The sequence below is a fragment of the Balaenoptera musculus genome, chromosome 1 (assembly GCF_009873245.2).
Source record: "Balaenoptera musculus isolate JJ_BM4_2016_0621 chromosome 1, mBalMus1.pri.v3, whole genome shotgun sequence".
NCBI classification, from domain to species: domain Eukaryota; kingdom Metazoa; phylum Chordata; class Mammalia; order Artiodactyla; family Balaenopteridae; genus Balaenoptera; species Balaenoptera musculus.
Genome location: NC_045785.1, coordinates 8,137,298 through 8,163,590, shown reverse-complemented (window position 1 = coordinate 8,163,590; position 26,293 = coordinate 8,137,298). Strand labels below are relative to the sequence as shown.

The window sequence follows — 26,293 nt, the reverse complement described above, 5'->3', positions numbered from 1 at the left end:
ATCCACTTGTGATGATGGGCAGAAGCAGCTTCCGGGGGTCTTCCCTTCTCTAGGACATCTGAGGCTTGTCTCCCCTTCCTGGGATGGAGCAGGGAACTCTGTCCCCATCCTCAGCCTTCTCTCCCAGAAACTAGACCGAAAGAGGCAAATTAGCCTCCTTCACTGCCCCCTATCCCCCAAGCTGGGAACTTTCTATGAGGGGTAGAGCACCCTTCAGGGGGTGCTTGGGACTGATGGATGTGTCCTTGCTCTGAGCTGCCACGTGACCTGGACAGACCTTTCTAGTTTCGGCTTCTTTTTCTCTGGCTCTGTGTTCCCTCTTCCTTTTCCCTCCCGTGCCCCCTCTCCTCCTTCCTCCAGGCAACCAGAGGTCTCTTGGGTTTCACAACACCGGGAGCTTCCCTCTCTCTCCAGGTCTCTTCACCTCATTCCTGCTCAGGCTCCAGGTGGCCGGCGACTCCACCCTCTTCCTGTTGCCTTGGCACTCAGCACTGCACTGGGCTTTCTCCTCTCTCCCTTCCTGAGCTTAGGGCACGGACAGGAGCAGGGGGATCTCTGGGACCCAGCAGAGAGGGCTTTGGCAGCAGTGAAGCAGGGCTGGGGCCAGAGCAAGGGGCACCGCGGCAGACTTCACGCTGGGTCCTCAGCCAGGACCCTCACTATCAAGGCTTCTTCCGTGGTCATACAAGCCGGGGCTCCTGTAAGAGTCCTGGGTGCCAGGGTTCCTGATGTTATTTCAGGGTATTCTTTTTCTAATATGTGTTGGGCAAGGACTAAGAAGTGGAGTAGAAAAAAAGTAGGGCAAAGACAATCTGGAAGATGACATTTGCCATGAGGATGAGAAGGAGGAGGAGGGGTGGGGGAAGAGGAGGAGGGAAGAGGTGAAATTAATTCATTAGAAAAACGTGTTTACTGGCTTTGCTTAGGCGCCTCCATTTTAAAAGTCTACGTTTACAATAAGTCGCTAATTAAAATACAAAATTAAGCACCAGCTATGTTTTTTTTTTTCCCCTTACACTTTAACTGCATGATTTTTTGTGATGTAATTTCTGGAAACACCCAGTGTACCTCACAGGGTTGATTGTTAGATAAACTAGAAGCACCTGAAACCAACCCCCCAAAATAAATATATAAATCCAGGGGGAACTTAAGGTAGATTGGAAATGACAGAGAACTGCAGACAGCACGGAACCAAAAATCCATAATAATAATAATAATAAAAACCTTCTAAGTAAGGACATTTATCCTGCCTACCCCGAAACCAGAACTATCTGTGCATCTCAGGGAAAATAAAAAGCTGAAATGGAAACCAGATCAAGTGGGGTAATCGCTCCCTGTCCCCCACCCTCCAGGTTAGTGCTATGGAAAAAAGGCAAAAACAACTCAGAATCCTCCCTGATTCCATTTCAAGCTGGGCTCAGTACTTGCTGGGCCTTTTTCTTTCATCACGGGGAATTTCTTTTTTTTTTTTAAATAAATTTATTTATTTATTTTTGGCTGCGTTGGGTGTTCGTTGCTGCGCACGGGCTTTCTCTGGTTGCGGCGAGCGGGGGCTACTCTTCGTTGCGGTGTGCAGGCTTCTCATTGTGGTGGCTCCTCTTGTGGAGCACGGGCTCTAGGTGCGCAGGCTTCAGTAGTTGTGGTGCGCGGGCTCAGTAGTTGTGGCTCACAGGCTTAGTTGCTCCGCGGCATGTGGGATCTTCCTGGACCAGGGCTCGAACCCGTGTCCCCTGCATTGGCAGGCGGATTCTTAACCACTGCGCCACCAGGGAAGTCTTCCAAGGGGAATTTCTTCATCCCCCTTGTTCTGAACCAAGATGCAGTCCCAAGAGTGGGTGAATTGGGGGCAATGACTGTCCCCCCTTGGGAAAAACAAGCCTCTCCATGCCCACAGAGGGCAGACAATATGTCCCAGGTTTGGTTGCTGGCCGAGTTCCTGGCTGTTCTAGAAGGTAGTGGGAAAGGGTGGTCCATGGTAAGAATGGTGTGTGTTGCCTTTTGCAGAGAGCCCCATGGCCTGCTGCCTTCTTTAAGATGCAGACCTGGGTGATGATTGCAAAACTGCTGAGAAACCTGTCAGGAACTGACTCCAGGGTGGGGCTGGGAGGAAACTGGATCCCACTGGAAGCCTGGCTGCTGGAGGATCCTAGGCCCAGCATTGTCTGTGGGCCCGAGGCCTCCTGAGTACCGGGCATCTGGGCAATAGGAGGGTCAGGGACAGAGGGGACTTGGACCACACTGCCTTCTCCTTTCTCTGATCAAAAGCTGGAGGCCCAGCTGGCCAGGGGCCCCAGTAATCTCTTCATAAACTTCCCTCCTGGGGAAAAAGGATTTGCCTCTTTTTAAGGTCTTTTTTAAAAAGACATGTTTTTCCTGATTGTAAGTCATGCTCATGGCTCATTGGAAAATACAAAAAACTGTGAAGAAAATAATTTTTAAACATGTAGTGTAGTTAAAAGTACAGGTTAGGTGAACAGAGTGACCTGGGTTTGAGCCCCAGCTTTGCCCCCCAGCGCTGTGACTCTTGGTAAGTTACTTAACATTGTTCAACCTCGGTTTCCTCATCTATAAAGTGGGGATAACGATCGTATGTATCTTGGAGGGTGGGGAGGATTCAGTGTGATGATCCGTATGAAATACTGAGCACTGAGCCCGACACACAGCATACTTGAACATTAACTATTTCTGTTATTGTAGTTAATAATGATTGTTCTACTGCCTCGAGATAATAGGCTTTTTAATTTTTTATATCGATGAAATTCTCTCTCTAAACCTGTGCTGTCCAATACAGTAGCCTCTAGGCACATGTGGCCATTTAAACTTAAACTAAAATTAAATAAAATTAAAAATTCAACTCCACAGTCACACCTGCCACATTTCGAGTGCTCCATAGCCACACACGGCCAGCGGCTACCGTACTGGATAGCGTCGAAAGTTCTACTGGACAGCATTCTAAACGATAGAGTCATATGAGTTCTGTCTCCCCAGTTTCCTGCTTTCTGTACTTGTCTGTTAATGGCTGCATAGTGGTCCACGATATGGCTGAGTCGCACTTCTTATTGGTTTCAGTCTTTGTTCCTGGGATGTTGGAGCATCCTTTGGGCTCTGATTGGGCCCTCTGGGGTCGCCCTTCCCGGCACTGGTAATGTGCCGCTCTCTGATTGGTGCCAGGCAGCAAGGCATTCTGGGAGGAGCAGGGCCTCACCTGCTGATTGGCTCCCAGTGGTGGTGCCAGGGCAAGGGGCGGGGCTCTGTTTCCCCGCAGTGGGCCCTGTCAGAGCAGGAGGGGGCTGCCCCTCTCAGCCCCCAGTGCGTCCCCTCAGGCTGGCTCATCCACACCCTTCACCTCACAGGGCGGAGACCAGGGAGAGGAGGGACGTGCTCGAGGTAGTAATAATGAGAAATCGTGACCCGCTTCCACTGACCCGAGGGTCCCAGGTGTTCCTAGGAGCACCCCCAGGGAACCCCCCAGGAGCGGGTGGCCTTTCTTGGTGGGGAGCGAATGCCATGGTTGGGGCTGGCCTGGCTCCCTGAGGCCTGCGCAGACCTCCAGGGCCTGGTGAGGGTCTTCAGGCTTCTGGAAGGGCCCTGACTGAAGAGGGTTGTGAGATTCCAGGGAGGGAATGCCAGGGTCCCAGGTCGGGGGCAGCTCCAGAAAGACCCTGGAATGGCGGGTGACCATCCTGTGACTGGGGTTCGTGGAGTGAGCGTCGGGGTGCCGGGGTGACGCCGGGGTGGTGGTCCAAGCCTCTCTTCCAGCTGGGCGGTCCACACCCTCCTGGGTGGCCAGGGGCAGAGCTCTGGGTGAGGGGCTGTGGGCAGGGCAGGCTGGATAAGTAATCCCCGGGGCAGTGGGCAAGACAGATAGGGAGAGCCGAAACCGGACCTGCTGATGTGGCCCTTTCTGCTTGCAGCGGATCATAAAATATGGCTCAGATTTTCATTACGGGCTCTATCGATTATCTTCTGGGACGGATGAATTATAGAGAACATTAAATTTTTTTAAAAAAGCAAGGGAGAGAGGAAATATCTGAATGAGTTTGGGTGGTCGATGGCAGAAAGGGCTGAGCCACCAAGCCTGTGTGACCTCTGTCTCCGAGCAGGGTGAGAACCAGACGGCTCAGGGTGGACAGCCTCTGACTGCAGCTCTCAGCCTCCCAGACCTCCTGGGCCTCCGTGGGCCCGGCCTCGCCACAGGGGAGGCCTAGGCTCTCCTCGCCTGTGCCCTGTCCCCTGCAGGAATCTGCCTAAGTTCTTAGAAGGCAGACGCTTGGGTTGTTCACAGGATTCTGACCCAGAAGTAGGACCTTTCCCAGGCTTTGGGCCTTCAGTGATGGGAGGTGGGCCCCAAACTCTGCTGCTTCCCCTCCAGGACCTCCTGATTCTGGAGAGCATCTTTTGTCTCCTGGGGTCAGGACTGGGACAGGACCTCCTGAGGAATGTGGATACCTGAGCCCGTTGGCCATCTCAGCTTTCCCCTACTTCTTGTTCCTTCCATCGGCAGTCACTGGCTTGGAGGATTTCCGTTTTCCTTTGTAAGCTTGGGGAAAACGCATCTGGGTTGCACTGCTGTGCATCTAAGTCCAGTCTGGAAAGAGAACCTCCTGGAAGCTCATCATCCCTCCCTTGCTTCCTCCCCACCGGCTTCCCTCTCCCTCTCCTTGCCAAGCAGCGTGTTGCGCAGGTGTCAGGCAGGCCTGGGTTCAAATCACTTCCCGGTGTGTGACCTTGCATGGGTCACATCCCTCTATGAGTCTTAGTTCCTCAACTGTCCAATTGGGATAATAAACTGTCTCATTGGATTCTTGTGATGATTACATGCATTAATGTATTAAGGTCCTTGGTACATAGTACTTAATAAATGTGAACTATTATTATTTTCCTCCTCTACAGGGGCAGAGGCTGGAAACCTTTCCCCCGTTCTCTTCATTTAGCCCTTTTGATTGATTTTATTTATTAAGTACTTATAGCACGTACTATGTGCCAGTTACTTTTCTCAGCATGCTACACATAATACATTATTTTATCCTCATAACTGTATGCAGGAGGTACTATTATTATCTCCATTTTATTGATGGGGAGACTGAGGCACAGAGAAGTTAAAGTAGTCTGCCCAGGGTCACACAGCTTGTAAATGGCAGCTCATACCTGGCAGCCTGGCTCCCAAGCTTGTACACTAAAGCACTAAACCACTGCTGTCCCAGTGATCTGGTGGGGTGGCATGTGTGTGCACACGAGTGTGTGTGTGCACACTTGAGTTCCAACAGCCCTGCCCTTGGTGGTGGTCTCTGGCTGACCCTACTTCCTGACCCTCTGTACTAGACGTGGCTCCCTCAGCTCCTCAGTGACCCCAGCATTAAGCGGGGCCCTGTTCTGGGTGGAGCTTGTGACCCCACGCCCACACTGCCCCCCTCCCACTGGCTTTACCTAGGCTACTGTGAAAAGGTGGTGGTTTCCATGGATATCCGTCTCCCTCTGGTGACACGCCCTTTTCTGTATAACTCCGTTCCCTAGAGTTGATTGTTTTTGGCACACAGCTCTGTAAACTCATCCAACAATTAAAAAGGGGGAGGGGTGGGGCAAAAAGGAGACAGACAGTAACTGTGGGGTGAGTGACACACAGGAGGGGCCTCTGGTGTGTGGGTTCCCTCTCTGGCCCCTGTCGGCAGCAGGGCAGCACCGTAAGTGCAGAAAGCCACATAACCAGCTGGCCCGGAGTTCCGCCGGTGGAGTTCTGAGAATTCACAACTCCACATGTTTCTTTCCATTTGAGCTGTGTTCTTGCCCCATTTATTCCTCTCTCAGGAATCTAAAGGGGCCCATTCTCGGAGCCACCGTAGCCATCTCCAGAGGCCACTTGAAGCCATGAGATGCCAGCTTGGACCAATTTGAATATTTGCTGTCCTTGCTTTGCTTGTGTATGTGTTTGCCCTGTTTGTGTACCATCAAATACCTGCTGCGTTGGGCGTACCCATCGTAGGCTGTGTGAGATCACAGATGAAAAATGCAGTGAAAAACACTTTCGTGCCACGACACATCATGTAGGATTTTTGTATTAAGATGTGGATTTTTTTATTGTTGTTTTTTTTTTTTCCCTTTTCCATACAGCCCTGAAGTTGGGCAATGTGCACGTCTGCGCTTTTGTTTTCACTCCAGGTGGTTTATGAAATCTGCTCATTAGGGCTCTGTCCTCTCCCCGCCCAGCCTGATCTTCCACCCCTTTATCCTCTCGGGTATAGATCTTTTCCTGCCACCCCCCCAGTGTCTTCTCGCCTTTGGGGAGATGATGGGTGCCACCCCGCCCCCCCCCCCCATTGCACATTCATCCAGTGAAAAGCAGGGGATCTTGTGGCCCTGCTTCTCAGTCCTGCATCTCTGAGGCAGGTGTTCATTGCAGTAGGAGGTACCGCTTTGGGGGAGGTAGCCGAAATCTCTGTGTACCCACCCACCCCCCGGGTAAAGCCGCTTAGCTTACCCTTTGTCTGGAGAGAAGAAATAGAAGTTGTCCCGTGCCCACAGGGCCTCCTGACTTAGAGTGGCCCTCTCCCGACTGGCTGCCTTGTCCTTATCCCATCAGGTGACAGCGTTGGGTGGCTCAGCCCCCTCTTTCGCCAGGAGGTCACGCCCACAGCTGGGACCCTGTTTACCAGGTGGATCCAGGGGTTCCTCCTGCTCACTAGGTGCGTCACCGTAGGCCTCACCTCCCTCCAACCTGCCGCCCAGCCGGAAGGAAGCGCCTAAGCCTGGCCTTTGCCTTCCCTCTGGTTGTGATCTCTGAGTGCTTTTGGGTGGCTCTGGGGGATTTGATGGAGACCTGTTTGGAGGTCAGGAGAACTGAGATTCAGGAGGGGAAACAGCATGGGGTGTGGGTGGGTGCTGAGGTCATGGGTGGGGATGAAGAGGAACTTTCAAGTGAGTTGGGCCTTGGAGTCTGTCAGCCCGAGTCCAGGCCTGGGTCCAGCACTTGCGAGTTGTGTGACCTTTGGCAAGTCCCTTCGTATCTCTGTGCCTGCCCTCCCTAATCTAGCCACAGGGATCATAATCCTTCCTACTTTGTGTTGTAAAGATTCAATGAGATCATACAGCACTCAGCATGTTGCTTGGCGAATAGAAGGCGTCCAGAAAAAGAATATCATTACTTCTCACATAAGCCTATTGGCAGAGGGTGTGCCCTCCACTCCCAGCATGTTCTCTGGCACATAGTAGGTGCTCAGTCAATTCTTACTGGAATCAGCTGGAGAAGGGTCAAGTAACCAAGCGGTCTCCTTGAACCTGAAAGTTATTAATTCACGGTGTTGATGGAGGAGTCGGGAGAGCCCAGGACACAGGTTGGGGCTTAGGGAAGCTAAACAGAAGGGAGCGTGAAAATAGGTGATGAAGTTTTCTGTCAGAGGAGAGGGATGAAGCTGAGCCAGGCCCATCTGATTCTGACATGAAATCAGGGACTAGTTCAGTTTCACAAACACACTGCTCACTGTGGGCCAGCTGTTGTGCTAAATGCCGGGGACGCAACGATAATTAAGACCTGGTCTCTGCCCTTGAGGAGTTAAAAATCAATGGTGGAGACAGACTTGTGAACAAATGACTTTAGTCCAGTATGGATTTAAATGCCACAGGGAAGGCTGCATGAGGAGCAGAGTAGAGGGGCATATGGGCCTGCTTGGGGTAGATTCTGGAAGGTTACCTTGAAGAGACTTGGAAGAAGAGGGTGCTGCTAGTCGAGAGCGTTTCTGGAACACTCTTATCGCCTTTCACGTCTCTTGTTGATCCCCCATGTCTGCTAGGTAGGAGGGAAGAAGGTGTTATCTCCACTGGACGGGCGAGGAGATGGGCCCTGGGGAGAGTACATGGCTTGTCCCAGGGCCTACAGTGACTTAAGCGGCAGAACTGGGACTCAGACCCCTATCTTCTGATTCTTGGCCCAGTGTTACTTCCGTGCCTGCACCTGGCTTCTCACCCCTTCACCCCAGAGCTGCTGGCCAGAGAGCTCCGTCCTTTGGGCTGTGCACCTACTGACCAGGATTCTTGCTGCTGCCGTGGCCCTGGGGCCTGTGCTGTGGGAGGGCCCTGTCCACGACAGGCCCTGTGGCCTGCGCCCCGGTTTGGTAACTGGGTCAGGCTGCTTGGTTGGGGACAGTCCTGGAGCAAGGCCGCACCCTGGCAGGGCTGGAGGATGGCAGGAGTGAGGAGGATAGAGGAGGAGGAGGAGGAGGCCTGGACACACCCTTTATTCAGTTGTCCTTGATGCCAAAGCTGAGAAGGTTCCTCTGCCTTGGGCAGGCCCCTCGTCAGCTGGCAGAGGCCGGACAAGGACCCCACCAGGGTCTGGAAGACCCTCTTCCCCTGTAACTGGAACCCCCTTCTGACCAGGACGTAAGACCCTGGTATCATTCATGTTCACCATTTATGTGTGGTCAGACTCTGGTCTTTCTAGCTCTTTGCCTTTTCTCTGGGGAAACGTGTATGCCTGGAAGCGGGGGGAGTGTCAGCCGGCTGTATAAGCAGCTGGCTGTCAGGTAGGGTAGCGGTCATTCTGATGGGATATGGGAGTGGAGCACCCCGCCCCCAGCAGAAGTGTGTTCTGGGGGTGGGGATCTGTAGGTGGTCAGAGGCACCCCTTCCTCCAGCTCAGAGATGTTTGGTCGGTGGGTGGGCTGCCCCGGGCTTTGGGGATTCTGGACCAACAGTCAGGGGAGTGTCAGAGCCCAGAGGAGTGAGTCTCCCAGTGGCCCTGAAGTTCCCATTAAAGTGTTTTTTCCTCTTTTTTAAAGAAAAAAATATTCCCAAACTGGAAAACAAAGGAAATCCACTTCCCCCAAATCACACGAAACTCACATTAGGGGCCTGGCGGGAATCCATGGAAACCAGGAAACCCGCTGTTAACCCTGTCTGGTGCTAAAGGGTGGGGTGGGACCTGGGCTGCTCCAAGCCCGGGACCACTGTTGCAGGCCCTCCCCGATGCTTCTCCCGGGGAGCTGGTCTCGGTGGCACTGCCCAGAGCGGAGGTAGGGTGGAGCTGATGCTGGAAGCTCTTGCCTTTGAAGCACCAACTCCCCCTTCCACTCATGGCCCAACCTTGGGAGGCAAGAGAGGAGGGGTTCATGCACTCCAGGGAGGCCCCAGGGGATCCAGGGGCTGGGCCAAGTGGGAGAACCTGCCAGGCAGCTGCCCACACCGTGCCACACTGTGGAATCGGGGCCGAGCCCACTCACAGGCTTTGGGAATACACAGACCAGGCACTGTGGGTACTGCAGTGCCCTGGCAGAGGGGGAAGGAAAGGACTGGCATTTCAGCCGCCACCTTCCCTCATGCCAGCCTTGTACGCAGGGTGGGTGTGCGAGCAGACGGACAGCGCCCTCGGGGTTCCTGCACCCCACTCTCACATCCATGAGGCTGGGACTCCAGGCCTGGGAGGTTGGTGTGCCGAGGTTGGTGGCGGTGTGTCTGTGTCTGCATGCACGTGGGCTAATTTTTCTAAAAAGGCTGAAAATATTTACAGGTTTGAAGTTGAAACGCAAACAGGAAAAGCCCTTTAAAAAGTGAGTGTAGTGGATATTCAAAACAGGAATCACCATGGAAACACCACAATATTTGCTTAAATTGACACAAAGGTTGCCGGTAGCAGGGCACCAACTTTCTTTGGCCACATTTTTTTGGCTCAACACCTATCACAATGGAATCTCACCCTCTTTTCTTTTTTATGAGATGTAAGGTCACAGTACCAGAGTGGGGAGGGGGAAAGAAAGAGAAGTAGCCAAAATCACCATCCTGGTAGCTACGGGGACACCTGTTGATTCCATTTTTAGAGACTTCCATAAGGCCATCAGGGGGTCATGGGAGCAGCTGGGAGCTGGTGGAGGGAAAGTCTGGAGGGAGCAGGAGGTTGGGGAGGTCAAGGGTTAGTTTGGTTGCATGGGTCTGATCTGGTTTCCAGTGTCAGCTTGATTCACTGTCAGGCTGACCTTTCACCTCAGGTGCCAAATCTAGGGTGTGATCACTCTGTTGTTACCTGGGGTGGCACCTGATTGGCCTATTTTTGTTTCTACCTGTTTGATTCTTTTACTAGGTGCGACGACTGCATAGCAGTTGGCTAATAATTGTGCAAAGGGTGCATTTGTTGTAGGGTCAGGCATGGCACGTACCACGGCAATGCCATCTGCAGATTGGTAGACAAGGTCCAAGAATCTCTTACCTTGCTGGCCTGTTGCCAGGCAAGGTGTCCGAACCTTACCCTCCATTGTCCTTCTCTCTGAGTAGCTTTGTGGGTCTCAGTTGTAGCCTAATAATCTGTTTTCCTTTCTCCTTTTGGTAGGTAAACAGACCTCGCTGAGTGAAGGCAAAGACCCTCTCCAGCCCACCTGCCTTTCCCGCTGTTACGGCGTCGACCCATCCTGTAGAAGGGGGTCCTGCAACTCTTGTGGTGTGTGTTGGAATGGACTTCGGACCCCGGCTTCTTGGGATGCAAAGGTAGCTGCTCCCCACTCCCAAGATGCCACTGGGAAACGTGGGTGGGAGCTGTGATTGACCAGGTCAGGGCTTCCTTCTTAGGGGAGGGACTGCGTAGGCCTTTCTCCGCGGTGGTAGCTTAGCCACCCCAAGTGAAAGTGAGAATTTGCAAATTCGAGAAAAGAGCCGGGGCCTAGGAACAGGATATCTGCATTTTGGCCCTGGCTCTGCTGTCGACTCACTGCTTTTTCCCCTCTGGACCTCTGTTTCCCCACCTGTAAAATAAAGAGGTTGGAATAACTGACCCTGAAGAATTCTCCCAGCATTACCATTGTATGACATTGAATGGTGCCAGCAGCGTGCAGGTACTCCGGGTGAGGCCTGTGCCCTGGCAGACACTACTCCTGGAGCTACGTGTCAGGTCATTTATGAACATCACCTCTGGGAACGGTAAGTCCAGCCTGTCTGTGTGTCCAGCGGCTCCTGCTCTGCTCTGAGCTCATGCATGACTTGTTGGGGCTCTCCTGGTGGCGCGCCAGCCCAGGCAGGACCCTCCTTAGAGAAGAGGCCACAGGTATCTTTTGACCCCGGCTCAGAAGTAGCCCTTGCTTAAGGCAGGTACTTACGCCTGGGGTGGGTAGTCTATAGGTCTGGTACTGTCAGATATTTACCTGTAGGTGTCAAACTTGGCAGTTCTTGGGGTGGAGGGTTGACACACAACAGGTGACTTACCACGTATTGATCATTAGTCAATATTCTCTTAAGATCCGGAGGGAACTGGCCCAGAGGGGTTGGGCATTGGTAAAGTTGACGGACAGCGTCTTAGGGTGGGGGCTGAGGCTGAGGGCCTAGAGTGTGGCTGGGAGGGCAGGGCTGGGGGCTGCTTCTCTTGTGTGTGCCAGGCTGGAGTCCGCAGCCCCAGCTCACCCACCTGTGCTCTCCCTCCCATGGGCGCCAAGGGCAGACGTGTCCTGCCCCTCCCTCCAGTGGCCAAGTGCTGCAACTCTGGACTTTGAACTTGCAGGGAGGAAGCACTTGCAGAGATGGGTGCCTTGGTGCCCACTGGGGTTTGAGTGGTCCCCAGAGCTGCAGTCCTGGTCATTTCGGGCCATGCCACCTCGGGAACTAGCAGAAACCCTGGATAAGGCCTAGAGATTTGCAAATCAGATGTAAATGTGGCCTCTGGTTGTTGTGGTGGAGCAATTGTGTGTCTGAGACTCTTCTTCCTGGTGTCCAGAATGCGATCACCGTCCGGGAACTGGTCCATCCACATTTAAGATGCACGGCTGTTGTCCCCTGATGGCGATGGGGCCGTGTAGACTGTTGGTTGTGCAGCCCTCTGGCTGGGTCAGCACCGGCACCTGTACTTCTCTGCTCCTTCCTGGGCTCTTCTTGCTCGACTCTACTTCCTTGATGATCACGGGTCTTAGGATGGCAAGCCCACGCGTCTTTGAGCCTCTGGATGGTCTCCCCGGCTCCCTGCACCCTGTGCGCGAGCAGGTTGCCAGAGTGCCTGTGGAACCCCTTTCCAGGGGGCAGTGTTTGCCGGTTCTGTCCTCAGTGGCAGGCTTTTTGTTTTCTTCATTCCCTCGGCAAAACACGCCCATTAGTTTTTTCCCTTTCTGAAGTTTCCACTCACTGTTGACTCCCAGGGGCCGTGCCAGCTGGGATTTGCACCCGGCATGGGGTATGGGCTCCACGAGTCCCCTGGGACTCCCGCATCCTGGCACCAGCCATCTCGGGCTTGATAATGAAGCTTGGGAACTCAGAGGGCTCCAAGTGGGAATGTCATGGCCGAGCCCCTTCTCACTCACCCGGCCCTTTGGTCACCGGCTAGGGTCCTGTGTGGCAGGGGTGACCCATGGCCTCAGAGGTGGCCTGCCTCACCACACCAGAGTGTGGGCTTGGGGCAAGTCTGTGCTCAGGCCTGGTCTGCAGGCCTGATCCTGTCTGACTCAGATTCTCCCTACTTCTGGCTACGCCACAGAAGATCTGGTTATGTTTATTCAACAGTTACGGAGGGCCTGGTGTCTTCCGATCACTAGGAACAGAGTGACAAGACGACCGGCTCTCATGGAGTTCTGGTTGGGTAAGCGGACAACAAACAAACCCACAGAAAGCAACAAGGAAATCATTCGTGCGGAATGGAAATGGATGAGGTGTTGGGAAGTGACTGGGCAGTCAGAGGAGGCTCCTTGGAGGAGGCGACAGTTAGCTGAGATGGAAGGATAGGAAGTGGACAGCCATCCGAAGAGCGGTGGAATATTTCAGCAGGGGAGGACTAGTCTGGAGGAGCTGAGGCCGAGAGCTCAGGGAGCTCAGTGGACAGAGAGAGGCCCCAGTGCTGGGAGGTGGATGGGGTGGGGCTGGGGTATGTAGGACGTGATGTGCCAGGGGAAGTTGGGACTTTATTCTTTGGGTGACAGGCAGCTGCTGGAGGGTTTCAAGCAGGGAGGTGAAGTGATCTGATTTTGTTTTAAAAAGATGGCTGGGGCTGCCGTGGGGAGAAGATTGGCGGCAGCACGGGCAGAGACGAGGAGGCAGCTGCCAGCGTGAGAGTCTGAACTCAGCCACCGGGTTAAATTCTGGGACGGGGCTTTTGGTGATTTTAGGAACCAAGTGGAACCTTTCTCTTCACCTGGGAATGTCCCACAGACAGGTTTTTGTTGTTGTTGTTCCTTTCCTCCATTTGACATCAGTAAAAGTGGCTGAGACAGAAGGGGGAAATGGGGAGAAGGGGGCAAGGTCCATGTGTGTTTAAAGGGAGGGTGAAGTGGTCTTGCTGATGGATTGAATGGGGGAAGAAGAGACAAGACCCCAGGGTGACTCTGGCATTCCAGGCCCCCGATGCCTGGCCCTGTGTCTCCTCTCTCACCTGACAGTGCCAAGGGGAGAAGCACCACCCTGGGCGCTGTGCTGGTTGCTAAGAAAGCTTGCTGGAGTGCATTAGGCGCCCCTGGGTCAGCACCATGTGGAGGGAAGGCCCAAGGCCTGCTTGTATCTGGCACCGATTTCAGCAGGGACTTTCCAGCTCACTGTCCTTTGGCCCTAAGGTGCTGCACTGAAGCCTGTTTTGTGCCTTTGCTCCACGGGTTCTGTGCTGGGTCTGAGGTTGGGCCTAGAAGCTCATATAGTTCCTCTCACTGTGGCTTTAAATGTGATCTCTGTGCCTGGGTGCACAGAACCTCAGTTGATCAGCTTTGAGAGCTGAAAAATGGGTTTGTCTAAGACCCCCTCATTTCCAGACGGCCAGCACAGTGTCCAGCCCCAGCTCATGGGCAGGGATCCTGGCCGTCTTTCCACATGGAAAGTCTTTCCACAGTTCACAGTGTGAATTGCCGTAGGTACCTCATCAGACTTGACCTAGGCCACTGTCCCTTTTTCCAGGGATCCTGAGCTGAGGCTCCACTCTCCTGGGTCCTGGTATCATCTGCTTGGACCAGGACAAGGCAGGCAGTCCCAGCAGCGATGCTGTAACAGCCAAGCCATCCCCGACCCCCCTGGGTGGGCGCTGCGTAGCCCAGACAGCAACCAGAGCCTAGCTGGAGTGAGTGTGAAGCTGTCACGGCCGGCTGTGGAGGCCCCAGTGAGGACTTGCCCGTGCTGGCAACATATTCGCAGCAATATGGGCCAGCTCAGCCCTCCAGGAAAGCTCTGGAGGCCTGACCTCCAGGGGGAGTGACGGGAGGGAGCAGAGGGGCGGGCTGGCGATGACGTCGTGCGGGGGGTGATGGGGATGTCCCAGGCGCGCAGCTGGTGCCTCTGGCTCCAAGGGGGTGTCAGCCAGTCTTCCTGGGTGTGTCTGCCGGCATCAGAACACTGGGCTGAGCCCTGGGGGAGGGTGCGTCTGGGTGGGCAGGCCTGTGTGTCCGTGCATGCATGGGAGGCTCTTCTGCTTTCTGCCTCCATGGCCTGCACTAGATCCATGGCCTTCACTCCTAACTGGACTGGACAGTTCTAACTCCGTCCTCCAGGGCTTTGATCTGGTGTGGGGCTGGCCGCTCCAGAGCCTGCAGCTGCGGTGGAGGCGTGGACGGGCGGGATCTGGAGAGGGAGGTGCTGGCTGAGGGGAGCGGGGGCCCCTGTCCTCCAGCCCCACACCGGGTGACACCCTGGATCAGTGGACTCCAAGGTCGCAGCCACTTTGTACTGGGCAGAGACGTGATGGGGAGATGGTGTGGGAAGAGTTACTGATCCTTCTGGCTTCTAATCTGTGTGAAGATTCTGCCTGGTGTTGCCGACATCCCTGCCTTGGGCCTCCTTCCCCAGTTCTCCCTTGTGCCTCCCGCCTTCCTAGCAGCGTCGGAAGCCCCTGCGTTCCACCAGGCGCAGACCCAAGGGGTGAGGGATTGGGCAAGGCTGGCAGCGCCTGCCCGCCTGGAGCTACCCAGGGTGATGTGCTCGCTCCAAAGGGGACAGCGGCCCATGGCTTTGGGAGGGTTAACATCTCGTGGACGAGGGGAGAAGCACTCAGCGCTGCCTCCGTCCTGTGACCTTGGAGCCTCCACAGGGAGAACACGCTGGCGTTGGAAAAGCGACGGCAGGTTTTGCACACGAGGGGAGTCCCAGTGGCTGGGAACGCATCGTCTTCTCTTGCACATCTTCAGGTTCCCCCGTTCTGTCTTCCCCCGGTGTCCCTGGCCTCTCTGATTCCAGAATCCACCCAGGTATAGTCCTGGTCCGGGAGAAAGTCCTTCAGCTGCCCCCCCAGGCCTCCCCACACCGTCAGCTGCTGGTTCTCTGTTAAATCTGCCTTGGGGATGGTCCCCACCTTCCGCTCACCACCCACTTTAGTTTGGTTTCTTGGCCCTTCAGGAGCAGGAGCCTTTTCTGACCCTGAGCCTTCTTCTGGTAGCCTGGGCTTGGGACCCCTGTGGCCCTGGGCGGTTGAGGGGAGGGAAGGTGTAATTAATCACTAGTTTCTTCTCCAGAAATGCTAATCGGGAAAAGCAATTAAAAGCAACTTTTTTCCCTTAGTAATCTGTGTTGAGAGCTGGTAATGAAGTTTAGGGCCGTTGTGACTCAATATTTCAGCTTCACCGACTCAAGTCAAAACAATCCAAGCCCAGGAGTTTGCCGGCAGCAGAGCTGGGCCCGGGCAGCAGCTGGGAGCCCTGGTGTTCCCCCTCGTCACCGTCGTCCCACCCTGTGCTGTTTCCCGGGCAGAGAGAGTAGCAGTCCCAGCTGGTGGGGCAGGGTTGGGGTGATGAGGAGATGGGTCCCCTAGGACATCCCTGGGAGGCCCAGAACCTGGAAATGCATCTAGGGGATGCTAGGACCAGGATACAAGTAACACTTGGTGTGCTGCAGAGCCAGGGAAGGGTGGGCTCGAATAGGGTTGGGGGGGGAAAGATGGGTGTCTGGGGAGCCCACTGAGGTTGGCCAGGGCTCAGCCACATGGGACTCAGAGCCAGAAGAGGTGGTGGTCCAGATCCTGACCTCTAATCTCCGGTCATTCATTTTTCGTTTTCGTCTATTTGTCAAGCATTACTGATGCTTGATGACGCTACAAACCGGGTTGGAACTGCAGCAGTGAACCAACAAGGCAAGAATTCCTGTCCTTGTGGCATTAGCATTTTCGTGGAGGGAGGCAAATGATAAATGAGATAAAGAAATAAAGTAGATGTTGGACGGGACGTGTGTCGGGGAGAAAATTGAAGCACGTTTGGGGAATAGAATAGAATAGGGAGTGTGTGTGGCGGTGGATGGCTTGTCAGCTTCGGTGTGGCCTCTGAGGCGGGCGTCCCTGGGATGGTGACATTTGGGTAAGGACAGAAGGAAGTGAGGGAGCGAGCCACCCTAATTAATATCTGGGAGAAGAGGGTTCCCCGTTGGGGAACAGCAAGTGTGAGCTCCCAGAGGCGACAGCACCCCTGGCACGTTGGAGGACAGCAGGGAGGCTGGTGTGGCTGGAGTTGGGGAGATGTCCTGTGAGGTCAAGGGGGTCGGGCGAGGGCGCCCCCAGATCCTGCAGGCCTTGGAGCCATCGTGAGAACTCAGGCCTTTGCCCCGAGTGGAATAAGAAGCTTTTTGAAGAATTCTGAGTGACATGATCTGCTTAGGCACAAGCTCTTTATTAAAAAGCAAGACCCACTGTGGCTGGCTCCTGCTCTCACGGGCCGTCTGCGCCCCTGTCCAGGTGCGTCTGCACGAACCCCCGAGCCCCCTCCGAGGTGCTCTCCTGAGCGGACATGAGGAGCGCAGAGGGGCTGTCAGCAATCGCCCTGCCCCAGCCCTGCCGGCCGGCACAGCCCCACCTCGGGGAGCAGTTCAGAAACGGGGTCTTGTCGCTTTAAGCCGCCCCCGGCCCGGCTTCCCTGGCTGCTTTATCTGAAGTCCAAGCGCATGTTGTTCCAGGACCGATCTGCTTTAGCTAATTAATAATCTGACAGGAGCCACCCAGGGGATTAGCCGCTGAGCCGAGCTCCACCAAGCCCCAGCAAATGAGTCCTGTACTCCTTGGGGACATGGAGGTGACTTTGGGGGGTGCGGGGAGAGGGGACCCCCACAGGTGAGCCATGGTGTTGGGCAGTGCAGTAGTGACCAGTGAGGGGAGAGGGCAGGTGGGGGACAGTTACGAACAGGGCCCCTTGAAAGGAGACTGCTGTCCCGAGACGGCGGGGATCTCTGCTCTCCCTCACTGCCCCTTGCAGTCCTGGTCACCCACCGGAAACCGTCCCCACCAGCCAGGTGCTACCTGCTGAGGAGTGGGAGAGCATTGCCAGATTTAGCGAATAAAAATACAGGATGCCCGGTGAAATTTGAGTTTCAGACAAACAGCAAATCATTTTCAGTGTAAGTATGTTCCATGCAGTGTTTTGGACATACTTACACTAAAAAAAGTATTAGCCGTTTATCTGAAATTCAGAGTTTGCCAGTGGTCCTGCGTTTTCTCAGGCAACCCTGAGCACCTAGGGCCAGAGGCTGTGGGACTCCCTCCCTGGAACAGCCTGGAGCTCCCTCTGGAAGAGGCAGCGCCCTTGGGGGGCTGCTTGGGGGCTTGGCAAGCAGGGTGGGGCTGGGGCACAAGGACCCCCTCACCACGGTACTGGGAGAGGAGGATGGAACAAAGGTCAGCCACCTGCCAAAGTCTCCCACCTCTGTCTGGGCCCAGGTAGCCCTTGGCTGAGTGGACTCCAAGTTCCCTCCAAAGGCACTGTGGTCCCCGGGCTGGGGAGCAAGTCCCAGGGCCACTTCCACCAGGTGAGGCTGTCGTCTGGGAACAGTCCGTGGCGTCTCCTGAGGTCAAGGCCTGAAGTTCCTGGGGTCATCTGGGTTAGGTGGTCGTCCGCTAAGGGCATCTGCTCTGAGCCCAGGGAGAGGCCAGAGGGATGGCTCCCTGTGTGGGAGGGGGCCAGGCCAGGTCAGGCACGAGGTCAGGGACAACAGCCTGCCCTGCGGGGCCACCTCCATGTTGTGAGGCCTCGGGGCACTGACCAGAAATACCCGTCTGCCCACCTCTCTGAGCTACCCTGAAGGCTGCCAAGCAGCCCCTTGCCAGCTTCTTAGGGAGGGTGTGCCATCCACTGGGACCAGGCTGCCTAGGATGTTACTCCAGGGGTGGGGGGGGCGTCTTTATTGGAAAATGTGATGGCGTCCTTACTGCTCCCTCTCATGACCTCTCTCACCCGGGCTCCATTGCCAGGGTCAGAGAAGTCAGGGCGGCGAGAGGGGCCTGCTGCCAGCTGGTGGTAGTCCAGCTCCTGCAGCCAAGGGGCCTGATGCCAGGTGGGCACTGCCCCTGAGGTGCAAGCTCTGGCTCCCGCTCTGTCCTCTAGGAGTTAACAGCATCCTGTGTAGGGAGGCCTCTTCTCCCCCAGCCCCGGGCTGCCCTCCTCCCAGCCTTTCCCGGCACAGCCAGCTGGGGAGTCTTGTGGTGGGAGCAGAAGGGGGCTAGGGGTGCCGAGCCGGGGGGAACCTCTTCCGCTTCCCGAGCTCTCAGCCTCTTCCCCAGCGTGCCCCGCGGTTTGGCCCTGTTTCGCAAGCCGTCTGCTGCCCCTGCTGCCTCTGACCGACATCGTTAGCCTGGGTATTTATATTTCATTAACGACATTAAGCCCAAATGGCATTAAAAGCAAAGCTGGTGATAAATAGCTTATTAATAAACAGGGAGTGCTCCGTGCTGCCTGGCCTCTCCCAGCCCTGCATTAACCCTTGCTGCCCCAGATAAAGATGCTTCACCCCAAAGATCATCCCCGCGAAGATGGGCCCAGAAGAGCCGGTCACCTGTCTGCATTCTCCTGACAGCTCTGAGGTCAGTGCCTCTTGGATCCTGGGCGGGCCAGTCCTGGGTCACTCGGGCTCACGAAACCCGGCCAAACCCCTCACAGCTTCTGATCAAATCATCATTACCCTCTCCTCACTAGTTTTGATTCTGGGCATAAAAAATTCAGGAAATGTGGCTTTCTGGGCTGTAAGCTCAGATCTTCCCCATTACTTTGGAGCGCTGTCTGAAAGGAAGCTTACAGAATATTTCGAATCAAAAAGAGTGATGCTTATGAAAATAACAACAACAGTCATGATCTCAGCGGACGTGTCCTGAGCGTAACTGTGAGCAGGCCTTCTGCCCATCACACCACGTGCACCAGCTCCCGGCCACCCCAAGGATCATCCAGCTCAGGCTCATTTTTAATGTGGGAAAACCGACGCCCAGAAAAGTGAAGCAGGGTCACCAGCTAGAGCCCACGTCACACAGCTGCTGGCACCGGGGCACGGGCTGCCGAGCGATGCTGGGCTCCAGTCCTTGTGCAGTCTCCCCCGAAGCAGGACCTGTTGCAGAGGGCCATCCCGCCTCCTGGGCCTCGGACCTTCCAGGGCTTCTCAGCTGCGGCTCCAGCCTTGCTTGACTCCGACTCCTTGCCCTTGGGACCCCACTGCTCTGTTACTCTGCACCCCTGCCTGGGCCCCGTGTGCCTGCACAGGCTGGCCGTCTAGAGGGCACAGCCATGCACCTTGCAGGCCACCACCCCTCCTCGGACCTAGAGGTGCCAACAGAAAGCCAGTGGAATGTCCGTGGTGCTGTAGAGGCCCCAGTGGGCTTCTGCTTCTGGTTGGAGCAGCTCCTATGAGGTGCCCTCCTGCGGGGGAGGGGGTACCGGCCAGGCCTTATTTGTTTGGGGTTTTAAGTTGGAGTCTCTTGGATGTAGGGCCATCTCTTAACATTTCCAAGAAATAGGGGCAGACTCAGCCCTGGGTCCCACCCGCACCGATCCCACCCCAGCTCCCTAACTGAACTGACTGAAGGCAGGAGGAGAAACTGGAACCTGTCTGAACTTCGGCCCCACCTAGAACTCTCAGTCCTGCAGACCTGAACCAGGTTCTCATTGTCCTCCCTGCCCATCTGGGGCTATCTGGGCCCAGGCCTGGCAGAAGGGGAGAAGGGGCTCTCTCGGGGTTTTGCAACACAGAAGGGAAAAACGGAGGGGAGCCTGAGGGGAAGATGCCGTGTGGTTCCAAGGGGAGGATGGCGGTAGAGGGCGCGTCGCTGGGACCATCTGGTTGTGTCTGGTGAGCACCTGGGGAGGATGGAGAGCTAATTAATTAGCAGGACTCCTGCAGCCTCTGCCGGGGGCCTGGACTGCTGCTCTCAACACATTCCCAAGCTGGGAAGGAAGTTGGTGAGCAGAAGCCACAGGGCTCCTCATCCAAGAGGAATTCCACTTATCCCAGTGGATGGAAGTCTGACCACCCCCCGCAGAGCAAAGCAAGCGGGAGGGGAGCGGGCAGGGAGGCCCTTCCTGACTGACATGATAACTGGGACTGCCTCGGAAGGTCGGATTCACTCCTGCTCCTCCTCCTGGGAAGACCTTCCAGCTTGCTGTGGCCGTGCAGGCCTCGGACATCCGAGCAGGGCATGGCAGGTGGCTGGGAATGGGGTCATGCTTGTCACCTACATTACACTTGGCGTACATTAAACCGGCGCCCAGAGAACCCAGTACAGAGCAACAGGGGAAAAGAGGTCAGCGGGCCTGCCCCTGCCTAGATCTAGTGGTCAGACGGGAGAACTAGTTGGGAGAAATGTGTGATGGAGAGAGACAGACCTTGGAACCAGGCCGACCTGAGTTGCAGTCAGGCCCACCGTTGTGTAGATGTGTGGCCGTCACTTCACCACGCTTAGCCTCAGCGTCCTCCCCTGTAAAATGGGCACGGTAGTACCTTCTTTGCAGGGATGTCATCTCTAGAGTGCCTGCGACAGGGCCTGGGACCTTTAGATGCTGAATGAGGGGTAGCTGCCCCCCTATTGCTGTTAGACCTACTCCTAAACTGTTGTGTTAAAGTTCTGTTTGAGAAAGGGGAGAGGAAATGGCTGAAGAATGCAATGTATAATACAGCAGGGCACGGCCTGCCACTCTGGCTGGGAGGCCAGTCCACTCAGTGGGCATTCCGGAGCCTGTCCTCCTGCGCTCGGCTTCGAAGGGGCAGGAGCAGAGGAGAGCCTGTGAAAGGGAAGCACAGTGTACCCCACTGTCAGCGAGTGCCCGTTCTCAAGGGGAGCCACGTGTGGGTGTGACACCTCCGGTTCCAGGCAGCTGTGGGGAGCAGGACAGGGGTCTGCAGCGTGGTTGCCCCTGCTGCCTCTGATGCCAGCTGCGGTGAGGCAGGGTCTCCCTCTCCCCCACTTGATCGTGCCCACTTGTAGCGCACTGGGCTTTGGTTGTGAGCCCACGTCACCATCCTGCCACCGTGAGAAGGCAAGGACCGGGACGCCAGCGTCTGCTCCCTCCTTCACGTGGGCTGGGATGTGTTCTCCTCCTGGGCTCCTTCGCAGACTCTGGGTGGAATGCCTCCCTTCTGCCCCTGGGACCTGGCCTTTGTTATAACATCAGTGGAAGCCATTGCTTCCGCCACATCTGGCACATGCTGGTCTTGGCACTTAGCAAGTTCCCCCCACCTGTGGGATTGGATTGGCCCACTGGGTTCTGTTTGTATGAGAGGCAAGAGCTTGGACACCCACCCTCTGCTGGCCGCCACCTTCCCAAGCATGGCGTATCCTTTTCTTCCCAGCCCCACCCTTAGTCCAAGGTCGCCTGTGTTCTTCAAAGGCCAGAGGCCGGATGGGGACTTGGGAGGGGGTCATGGAGTGGCTGGTGCCTCCTTGCTTTCCTTGCCTTGGTGGAATGGCACAGCGGCTGGGGGTTTCTGCCACATGCCACTTGTCACCCAGAGGATTTCTGAGAGCGCACCTCTGGTTAGGAGGGTCCCTGCGGGGAGAAGCCTGCTTTGCCCACAGGATCTCAGAGCCACCCAACTCCACACGGGCCCAGGAGAGGGCCTGGGGAGAGGGGTCGCAGCCTGAAGACAGCTCCAGGGAGTGGGGAAAGTGCTACTGAGTGGGAAGGTTGGTCAGCGGCCAAGGAGCTGGGCCTTGTGGCTCGATGGGCAGATCTCTGAGTGGGGCAGAGTCCACTCCACACCCAAAGCTTTCTCCTTTCCTTGCTGCCTTGACCGCAGGGCTGGCAGGGCTGGTAGCTCACTTTCCCCTTGGCCCACGGCGCTCTGACCCCAGGCCAGCCTCCATGGGCTGGAGCATAGGGAGGCCCTGGGAGAAGGACCCAGGACCAGGGCTGGCCCTTGCTCGGGGTGTACAGTGCCCTCTTGGCTCCGTGCCAGCCCCCACAGTGGGCATTGCCTGCCTGTTCAGGGCACACTCTGATGCCCGTCACAGGCAAGGGTAGCCTTCATTTGAAGCCACTGGACTTGAGGGGAGGGAGGAGACCACATGCATATTCCTTCCTCCGGGAGCCTTCGCCTACTTTCATTTTCTTTTCGCCACTGTTTTTTCTTGGGGTCTAATTAAAGACTTGGAGCCACTTACAGCCTGCGGTTGGCTTTTTATTTGGGTCCTTGGCAATTACCTCCTGCCCTAAAATAAGTTTCAGCGGAGCAGGGGTAGGAGTTTTCTTTTTAGCCAAGTTCTCAGCTTTAATTTTGCCGTGTGTATGTGTGTATGCGCGCGTGTGTGTGACGAAGTGTAAAGAGGCCTTTCCTTCGTCCCTTTTCCAAATCCTACCTCCTTCTCACTGTCCCCATCTCAAGTGTCCTGCGGCCAAGGCCGAGCCTGGACAGCAGGAACAGTATGTCCTCAGCATCGCCCTGCCTGGAGGCAGCTCTGTGACAACAGGCAGGTCAGCTGCTGACTCTGTCCCAGTTTCTTCACCTGTGAACGGGGACAGCAGGGCTGGGCCCGCCAGAGGCTCCCCTGCTATGCTGCTCTGGAAGGAGACCTCTTGCCACAGTGGAGTAGGTCATCCCTGGGGTGTGGGAAGCAACCACCAATGCCAACAGGCCGTGCTTTCCCCTGCCGGTCAGCACGCCTTGTATTTGAATAGGAGCGTGTAATCGTGTTCCCCAAGCTCTCTCCCCGCTTTACCCTCCTGGTCCTCCCGGCCACCCTGAGAGCAGCGTGATCACCCCCACTTTATAGACGAGGCTCCCTGCAACCAGAGATAATTAGTGGCTTTTCTGATGTCACTTGGCTTCTAGGGGATAGAGCCTTGGGATTCAAACCCAGGTCCTCTGATCTTCCAAAACCCACACCCGGAACCAGCTGCATAATTTGCGGGACCCAGTGCAAAATAAAACTGCAGGGCCCCTCCTTCTAAAATTAAGAATTTTACGATGGCAGCTGTAGGACATTGAACCAAGCACGTGCCCTTCTGAGCGTGGGGCCCTGTGTGACTGCGTGGATTGCCCGCCCAGCAAGCTGGCCCTGCCCACACCCCCTTGAATCGCCTTCACCTGTTTGCCTCTGTTCCCACCTGCGTGGTGAGGGGCAGGGAAGTTACATAGGGGCCACCTGTGTTCTGTGTCCCTGGCCTCTGCGGCTTTTCCCTGCAGATGCAGTGCTCGGGTCCTCCCCGGTCTTGGCCTGTTGAGGAAGCACTGTACCTTAGCATGACACAGGCTTTCTGGGGTTCCCTGAGCCTCTTAGGGTCCTCCAGGCCTATTTAAGGCCACCTGAGACTTAAGGTCAGTCAGAGGTGAGGAAATCAAGAAAAAGGACAGAGAGGATTTGGCAAGAGCTCTCCTTGGGTGGAGGGTGCAGATTTGGGGGGATCAATCCTTCCAGTCCCATTCAGGAATTCTACAAGGTCTCTGTCAAGTTTAAGCGTCAGGTGACCTGCCAAAGTATCCAGGTCATGCGGGGCTCTGATTGCTGTGTTTGGGGTAGAAGGTCAGGCAGCCATCATTGGGCTAACCTGGAAACTTCCTAGCTGGCTGTTGGGGACTTGGAGTAGCCTCGGAATCTTGTGGGGTTCACAGAAGTTTCCCGACAATGGGTGGCTTGATGGAGCACATGGCTGGGCGTGTGTCCATGGGTACACTGGCATATGTCTGCATTCTGGTGAGGACACAGCTCTCTGTGTGCTGGGCAGCTATTTAAATAAGAGCTGTCAGACTCTCGCCAGCTTCCCTGGAAGGAGCAGCCTTTGCCTGCCCATCTCGGGACCACGGACCTTGTCAGTGCATGCCTGCCCTTCGTCCCTCCTGCTAAGAAGGAGAAGAAACCTGGGTACCAAAGTCCTGGAGCTAGCACCCCACCCCCGGCTCTCCCTGCTGTTCTGCTTCCTTCTAGATTCTAGACCTTGGTGAACTTCAGGATGCAATGTGTCCTAAAAGCCACAGCAGCTGTTTTTATAAGGGGGGGGATCAACTTCATCTAAAATGGGGGGGATGGGTGGGGGTGGGAATCCCATAGGTGGAAGTTCTGAGGCGCTTTGATCATAGGAGGGAGAGAGTGCCCGAGTTTCCAAGGACTGATTAGATGGCATGCCAAGTGTATTAAATTTTGCAGACATTTTAACAGCAATATGCTAGATAGTTGGGTGTCCCCTGAGGCAGCTGGATTTTTTATATCCTTCACAGAAGGTCGGAACCCTCTTCTGCCTGCCTCCCCCCTCCACCCCATGCTCCGTGCTTCTGTCTCTCTCTCACCCTCCCTTTCTTCGACAATTTTCCTTGCTTCTTGCTCTCTGCTCATAGAGAAACTAAATGACGCCTCTGGTCCCTGCCCAACAGAGGGCATTCCGTCCCTCCTGCCCTCCTGTCAGGAGATCGGGGGTCTCCAGGGCAGGGGGTGGGTACGAATGGGGGGGCCTGATTTCTATTTTTTTCTTCCGTTTCCCCTTCCTTCTCCCATTTTGGAGACGGTCATAAGACCTTCTCCCTCCCTGCTTATTTTTATAGGAAAAAAAAGGCAGGAAAAGAATCCATCTGGCATATGAATAATTGAAATGGCTCAACTCTGTTCCTGTTGCTGCTGTTTGTTCTCAGCTCCCCCGGCCCCCAGCCCATCCCCCTGAGTGCGGGTCTCTGAGCAGAGGATGTGTGGGCATTCTTAGAAGGTTCTCGGTGGAGGCCCGGGGCCCTCCTTAATCTCGAGCCCTTTCTCCCTGTGAATCTGTAGGTCTGGGTGGGGGGCATTTGGACATGTGGTTGGTTTTCCTTCTCGTGCGGACAGCCAGCCCCTGGCTAGAGTCTCTCCAAATACCACTCTAACTAGAATGGTTCCTTCGGCCCTTGGGCCTCAAGGGACAGCTTCCCCTGACCCTGATGTCCCCAAGGGTCCTCCTGGATTGTCTGGTTCCAAGCTCCTTTCCCCCGGTCCCCACCCCTGTGCCCTCGGCTTCAGCAGCCTGGGGGCTCCCGTTTGGGGAACTCAGGCCTTTGCGGGGCTCACTGCACCGCTGTCTTAGCACTGCCTCCAGGGGGCTGCTGCCAGCCTGCACCCCGCGGCGCGAGCCCTACCTAGCACCTTGCTCAGAGGTCTCGAGTCCTCGCCCACCCACTCCTCTTCCTCTCCCGCCCCTCACCCTGCCCAGCCAAGGGCTTTCGCATTCTTCACTCTGTCTAACACAGCCTTTGGGTCCGGAGCCGTGAAAGCCAGAGATTTTTAAACTTCTTTCCACCGAGTTGGAAAGTTGGGAGAGCTGGGAGAAAGCACAGTGGCCGTAGGTTGGGGCAGGGGCAGGGGCAGGGTGGGCAGGTAACGGACTCAGCCTGGCTAGAATCGGCTGCCCATCCCTTCCCCTTGCGGAGGCTGGACCAGCTGCGCACCGAGCCGCCATGTCCGGGCTGAGAATCCACTGTCTCTTTAAAACCATTTAGAGGAAAAACAAAAGAACTTTAGTGCATTAATTCTAGATGAAGATGGGTCTCCAGATGACAGGCTGATCCACGTTATTCCCCATAAGACAACTTCCCCTCTCTCCTCCTCCCCCTCCCACCTTCCTGCCCCCTCTGCCCAGCGCTTTGTCGTCATCCATGGCTTGTGGACGCTGGCCCGGGGAATATGTGCTTTACGTTCGAAAAGTCAGTACTTCTGTGTGTCTGTTTGGGACCTCATGTTTGTGTCACGTGTGAGGTATTGATGTGCAGCCGTGGGTCCTGTGGTTGTAAAGTGCTGTGAGCGAGTACATCTGCATTTCCGAATGGCCCTGGGGGGTGGGGGGAACGTGTGGGTCACTGCAGAGTGGTACGGGGGGGGGGTCCCTTTCCCCGGAGCTTTCTGGGTCAGGCACATTAAGGCTCATAAAATGCCCCCGCAGAAAGAGGGTGTGAGCAGCACCGAAAACATTCTAGCTTTTCTGGGTTTGTAAAAAAAAAAAAAAAAAAAACTACCCACTAAGCAAAAAATAATTCAGATGAAATTCAAATCAGATTTGTTAATATATAACTATATATATGTTTGTGTATGTGTGTATATATGTCATTTATAAAGACTCCTACACATGTTGTAAAAGCTGCAAAATGTCTGGCATTCCAGGGCCTGGTACGAATAATTAGATATTTATATCCAATAAAACTGGTTTGATGGGGAAATCGTTTGCCTCCGTGCGGATTCTCA

General features: G+C 55.3%; 1 protein-coding gene across 16 annotated transcripts in view; it reads left to right on the top strand.

Moving 5' to 3' along the window:
• The window catches only part of CASZ1 (castor zinc finger 1), a 156,977-nt gene that overhangs the window by 29,300 nt on the left and 101,384 nt on the right, over nt 1–26,293 (top strand). For 11 of the 16 annotated variants that reach the window (XM_036855103.1, XM_036855226.1, XM_036855151.1 and 8 more), the window contains exons 2-3: nt 10,313–10,467; nt 10,735–10,896. In XM_036855103.1, the coding sequence (XP_036710998.1) occupies nt 10,782–10,896 (115 nt within the window). In that variant the 5' untranslated portion in view covers nt 10,313–10,467; nt 10,735–10,781. Of the gene's footprint in view, nt 1–9,317; nt 9,415–10,312; nt 10,468–10,734; nt 10,897–26,293 lie in introns of those variants that run through there. The other 5 variants (XM_036855217.1, XM_036855207.1, XM_036855160.1 and 2 more) reach the window with 3 other exon arrangements.